This window comes from Pan troglodytes, chromosome 11 (genome assembly GCF_028858775.2).
Source record: "Pan troglodytes isolate AG18354 chromosome 11, NHGRI_mPanTro3-v2.0_pri, whole genome shotgun sequence".
Lineage (NCBI taxonomy): Eukaryota > Metazoa > Chordata > Mammalia > Primates > Hominidae > Pan > Pan troglodytes.
In genome coordinates this window covers 44850017-44856198 of record NC_072409.2, presented here as the reverse complement: position 1 = coordinate 44856198, position 6182 = coordinate 44850017, and the positions used below count along the sequence as shown (strand labels likewise).

Sequence of the window (6182 nt, the reverse complement as noted above, 5' to 3'; positions counted from 1 at the left end):
ACCAGAAACTCAGTGGGGAACGGAGGGAGGCAGCGCGGCCGAGGAGGAGGAACACCCCCACCGTGGTGGGGGTCAGAAGAAAGTTAGGGCCAAGTATTTGCTTGTCGGCCTTCTAGACTAGGAAGGCTCTCCTGCGGGCTCCACTCCCGCACCCCGCGTCTCTCCTTCTGCCTTGCCCGGGTTCCCCCAGCTCATCTTATCCCCGGGGCCCCGCCCACCTTCTCCCCGGGGTGCCACCCCACTTTCAGTCTCAAGGCTCCCCCAGCTCACCTTCGCGCCCGCGGACCCCTGGGTCTACCTTCAGCCTTGGGGGCCCTTCTCGGCCTATCTTCCACCTTCGAGATCCCCCCACCCGCCTTCTCTCCCGGCAGGGTCCCCCCCGGCCGTCTTCTTCCCCGGCAGGGTCCCCCAACCCACCTTCTCCCCCGCAGGGTTCCCCAGCCCGCCTTCCCGGCGGCGGGAGCGGCGGCCCAGGCCGGCGGGCGGAGGCGGCGCCACCCGGGGCGCTGACGTAGAGGCCGCTCGGCGGCCGGGGGTCCCTTCGGTGGGGCCGCGGCTCCCCGCCCGCCGCCCCCGCGCGTCCATTCCCTTTTGTGTCCCGCGCGCGGCCCGTCCCCCGCGCACACTAGCGCCCTGAGCCCCGCGGGCCGGCGGGCGGCTCCCGGCGCGGCCCCTCCAGCCAGCGCGCCCGGCATTGTGTGGACGCGCCTGGCCGGGAGCGCGCGCGGGGGGCTGTCGTGCGCCCCCGTCCCCGTCCCCTCCCGGCCGCGGCGCCGCCTGCGCCCCGCCGCCCCCGCCGCCCCCGCGCGGCCCGGCCCCCGGCCCGGCCCGGACCGACCCGGGCAGCGCAGCGGCGGGGCCGAGCGGCGGCGCGGCGCGGCAACATGGCGACGGTGCCCGTGTACTGCGTCTGCCGGCTCCCCTACGACGTTACCCGCTTCATGATCGAGTGCGACGCCTGCAAGGACTGGTTCCACGGCAGGTGAGCGCGCGGCGGCTGCTCGGCTCGGCCCGGCCCGGCCCGGCCACCTTGCCCGACCGAGCCCCGCGCCCCCGGCTGCGCGCCCGCAGGCCCGGCTCGGGGACGGGCCGCCGCCGCCGCCGCATTCCGGGCGCCCGGGTCGGGGCTGGGCCGTGCCGGGCCGCGCGCCCTTTTGTGCCCAGGGCGGGGGCGCCAAGCCCGGGGCCCGCGCTGGGCGCCCCTGGCCGCCGCGCACAAAGCGAGGCCCGCGGGCCGGGAGGTGGGCTCGGGGCTCGGGGCGCGGGGAAGTTGGGGCTCCAGGCCCGGGCCGGGCCGCCTGTCAGCTGGGTCGCGGCGGCCGCAGAGGCCGGGCATCCGGAGGGAGGCCGAGGCCCGGAGCCCCCGCCGCCTCCCCCCTGCGAAGTTGCAGGAACTTTCCCCGGGCGGGCTCGGGGCTGGCCGGGCCGGGAGAAGCGGGCGCGCAGCCCGGCGCGGGTCCCGGGAGAGGTGCGAGTGGCGGGCTCCGACTCCGGCAGGGCTGGGGAGACCGTGGGGGCTCCGGCGAGGTGGCAGCCGGCGCGCCCACCCTCCGCCGTGGCCGGCGAGCTCCCTCGGACCTTGTCCCCGAGGGCAGGACCCCTCCCGGACCCCCGCGGAGCAACTAGACCCGGCAGGCCTGAAGGTCCGCAGGCAGGAGTGCAGTGACAGAATAGTGTCTGTGAGTTGGGTAAGGGGGGTTTGTTGTGGCTTTGCCACCTCCTCCCTGGCCTTCAGCTTTCCCCGTTTCTCTCCTCTCCGTTCCCGGCAGGAACGCCGGTTTTGACATGATTTTATGCTCCCTAAGGAAGATGGGGAGGGGGGAAGGAGGTAACGCTTGGAGACACTGAAAACCCCCGCCCTCTTGGCCCTTGCCGATGGCCATGACCTGGCCCCATGCCTAGGGCAGGTCCCTTCCCACCAAGAAGTAAATGGAGGAGGAGGAAGAGGAGGTGATAGTGTTGCCCAAACTGCTCCAACAGGTTCTCTTGCATCTGACTTTGCCTGTGGGATGTGTTTGGACCCGGGGCTGGCCAGGGCTGTATGCCCTCTGGGGCTCCAGTCCCAAACCACCGGCAGCAAGCAGCCGGGGAAAAGAGAGGGGTGTGTGGTGGTGGGTGGTCCGGGATTCTCCTTCCAGAGAGGAGATCCTCCTGCAGGTTCTAAGCCTGGGTCTTCAAGACTGGTCAGTGGCGCTTAAGAGTGGGCTGTGGCCCCGAGTCCAGTCCTGCCAGTTTACATGTGGGGACCTGGGTGGCTGGGATGTGACAGGGCCTGCTATGTCTGTCAGCCCCAGTCCTGAGTCCTACCTCCCTGCTGTTAGAAGGGCCTGGGACTCTGTGGGGTGGGGATGCCCACGGAAATCTGGGCTGCCTTCCTGGGTATGCCCAGGGCTGTGGAAGCCTCTTAGAGCAAGGGAGACTGAGTGTGAACACCGGGCTCTGCCCAGAACAGGGCTGACATGCACACCCTCAACTGGCAGCCATTGAGAAGTTCATGGCCGGGCCAAAGTGAGTGAGAGCCTCTAAGGCTCCTCATGTCCAGGGATGCTGAGCAGCTGGCCCTGAAAAGCCCTGAAAGTGGTGGGGCCTCTGCCTTCTCCCCCATCTCCACCGGAGCCCTGACCTGGCGAGCACAGTCACTCCGCTACAGAACCTTCTGGGCACCTGTGTCAGCTCCTGGCTGCTGCCCACACTCGGGGCCCAGAGTAGGGAGAGTGAGAGAACGCGAGAAGACCTTTGTCTCGCTGCTTAGGGGACCCTCTGGGAAGGGAAGGCTAGTTCTGAACTAGACTTCGAGGCCAAGGGAAAAACTCCAGGAATGAGGGGCAGGCAGGCGACAGGGGCTGAGAGCTGGCCTGAGAGCTGGTTGGTGTCATTTGCTGTATTGGCCCATGCAAAAAATCCCCAAAAGGGGGATGTCTGGGGAGGCTCTAGCTCCTTTTTTTCTTATTTGAGGTCTCTGATTGAATCCAGTACAGGCAGTTGATCAGCACAGATTTATTCTCACCTATTTGGGGTGGCCGTGGGGTCTGAAAGGAGCTGTGCTTTCCCTCGGCCATGAAAGTCATTTTCTCCTGCATCTAACCAAGGGTCATCTGCCAAAGTGAACCCTACGGGGAGAAAGCCTCTGGGTGTGCCTGCTCCCCAATGGTTCTGGGCAGGTGTGTGATGGGGAGGACAGGCGTCAGGGGTTGGTGGGGTTGGTACAGCTCTCACAGCCCTGGGCAAATCCTTTGGTCTCTCAGCATCACTTTTCTTTTCTCATCAGTAAAATGAATGTGTGTGACCAGACCCCGGGGTTTCTCGACCTCCAGATAGTCTCGTATGGCCTCGGTGGTTCTTTCCTGATCTTCGTACCGCCTGTACTGTGATTTACTTCCTATTTAACATTTCAACTCTCTTTTTAAAAGTTTGAATACTTTTAAACTTTTTATTTTGAGGGGACTTTAGACTTACAAAAGAGTTCCAAAAATGGTACAGTTTCCCTGTATCCTTCTCTCCCTTTCCCTGCAGTGAACATCTTACCCAGCCATGGGACCAGTACCAGAATGAAGGAGTTAATGCTGGTGCCGGGCTGCTGACTAAACTACAGGCTTTATTCAAATGTATTTAACCAGTGTTCCCCACTTAATGTCGTTTTTCTGTTCTCGGATCCCACCTTGCATTTAATCCTCATGTCTCCTTACTCTCGAAAATATTGCTTTTAAAAGGAAACTTCGTATCATTCCCTGAAATAGAACATTACTGTAACTTACCATACACAGTAACTATAAAAATAAACACACAACTGTTAGAGTAAAACGCCTGTCTGTCCCACCTGTGGCCACATCACATTCCTCCAGCCAGCCCCGTTTTGGGGAGAATTGGAGAGAGGGTCTCTAAGTCATCAGCTACACTCGCGGTGGCTGCGTCTTTGCTCTTGGCAGCTTTGGCGGCAGCCGAGAACTTGTTTGGGATAGAGCTTTGGCCATTTGGGGCCAGAACTTGCTTCTAGGGTGTTTCCCTACTCAGGGACTCTGAGCATCCCTCCCAGTGTTCTTGCCCTGGTGGGTGGGGCTGCCCCGCTGGCCTGGGTTGGGGAGAATGTTCGCCATGGGGAGGGAGAATCGTTGTGTTCTATCCTTGGGGTCGTGCATCCTGCATTCACTGGAGGGAAGTGTGGAGCAGAGGTCGGGGAAACAGGCCCTCCTTTTAAGCCCCCCTCTGTCCTTGGGATGTGTGTGCCATACTTGAGCTGTCCCTTCACCAAGTTCTCCCAAGATTCCTCCTCCGGCCGCATCTTGACCGTGGCTCATCACTCCTGGGGTGGGGATCCTCGTCAGCCCAGCCCTTCTTCACGGCACCGACTGGAGTGCTGTCCCAGAATGTGGGCTTTGACCTGGGAGGGATGGATTTTTGTGGCAGGACCTGGCAGGAGGCCGCTGGAGGCCGGTTGCCTTCGGAGGTGTCTTGTCTGCCTCATTTGGTGGGGATGTGTGGCTCTGCACCGGCACTGAGGAGGACCTGTCCTCTCCTCTTAGGGATCCCACTCTTACATAAAGCCACTTGGGCCGTACACTGTGTTCCCTTGTGCCTGTGCCTTCCAACTGGAGGATGGAGACCAGGCCCCATGCCCTCCACCCCTGCCTGCAAAGTGAGCTGGCATCTCACTTTGTCACCAACTTACTTTGAATAATTTAAATCTCTGGGAAGCAGGAATGCTTCTGTTAAAGTTTTAAACATCCTTAACCTGTAGCTTTCTGGCCCTCTTTCAGCTGCTTGTTCTATTGGACTGGAAGGGTTTTTGGAGGTGTAATCAGTAAAACTGACTTGAAAGAAATTGAAAGCTGTTCAGGTCACTTAAGTGACAGACATTTCATTCGTACCTCAGTAAATATTTGTTGGGCTTGTATTCTGTACGGAGTTCAGAGCTGGCTGTGAGGGCCCAGGGGTTAGCCAGGCAGCTTCTCAGATTGGTGGCAGCCACCCTGGAGGGGGAGTGTCTCAGCAGAGGAGGGGCGGGAGTGGACTGAGGTTTTGACTGTCCCCCGTGTTGCATGTTGCTGTGGGGAGAGGTTGGGAGAAGGTTAGGGGCAGGGAGCCAGTGAGGAGGTGACTGTCACCCTGCATGTGTACCCAGGGGGTGGGGAGTGAGGACTGGGGTCGGTAGAAGGGTCACATTCTGGAAGTGCTCAGAAGGTAGAGTGGACAAGACTTGCCTGGCATGGCTCCCTCCAATTCCTCCGTGTCCGTCTGTCTGTCTGGGCTCAGCCTGCCCTCCTCCTCAGGGCCCTGTCTCTGTGTCCATCTCCCTAGGGACGGAGTTGGCCTTTCTGGGCTCTCATTGTGCCCACCCAGTCTTAAGCTTCTTGAGGCAGAGCCATGTTCAGGGGCTACCTGGGAACACCACGCGGGGCTGTGGCCTCGCCCTGCAGGCCAGCTCTGTTGTTGGCCAGTGGAGTGTGTGTGCGAGAGGGAAGGAGGTCCTGCCGTGGGTCAAATCTGGGTGATCAGAACTGACAGTTAAATCCTAGAACCTCAAATGCCGGGGAGTACTGGGGGAAGGGGCTCTCCTCATGGAGATGTTGTTGTGATGTGTTTAGGAATAAATTATTTTAAAACAAGGAATTCTCCCCCTGTGTGAGTTTTGAGAGTTCTGGAGGAGGTGGGAAGAATGTCAGGCCAGCTTCTAGAGGGTAAAGTAGACATCCCTCTCTGTCGATGCTTTCCAAAGGAGGTGTGTCTTGAAGGAAGCAAGGAGCTTCATCTTAATTGTCAGAATGTTTGCTATTATTGAATATACTTAATATTTGACTGGAAGTGTGCTTGATCTGAACTTCTGGACTGCAGCCCACGTTTGTTTGGGGCTGCTTGGGTGCAGTGTGGCCACAGATACCCTAAAATCTGGGCAGAGATTTGGGTGGACGCTGCCACCCCCAGGCATCCTCTTTTATGGCTGTCCCTGTAGTGCCTCGACATGTGCCAGGTCCTTCTAAAAGAGTGAGTTTTTCTGGTGGGAGCAAGTGTGGGCCAGAAAATAGTGTTCCATGACACAGTTCTCTGGGAGAATCTCACTTTTGAAATTCAGGGTGTGGGTAAAACAAAGTCCATCTCTTGGTTTTTTTAAATAACAGATGGGCCTGATTGTGCTGCGGAAGCTAACATTCAGTCGGGGTTTAATGCCATAGGGGTTTTTCATTCAT

General features: G+C 59.9%; 1 protein-coding gene across 6 annotated transcripts in view; it reads left to right on the top strand.

Moving 5' to 3' along the window:
• The first annotated feature begins 693 nt into the window (after positions 1 to 693).
• PHF2 (PHD finger protein 2) overlaps positions 694 to 6182 on the top strand; it is a 103963-nt gene continuing 98474 nt past the window's right edge. For 3 of the 6 annotated variants that reach the window (XR_010148636.1, XM_063787663.1, XM_063787662.1), the window contains exon 1: positions 817 to 982. Coding sequence is in view for 5 of the 6 variants with exons in the window: in XM_063787663.1 (XP_063643733.1) it covers positions 885 to 982 (98 nt within the window). In the remaining variant the exon portion in view is untranslated. Of the gene's footprint in view, positions 983 to 6182 lie in introns of all 6 variants that reach the window. The other 3 variants (XM_016961190.4, XM_024345761.3, XM_024345762.3) reach the window with 3 other exon arrangements.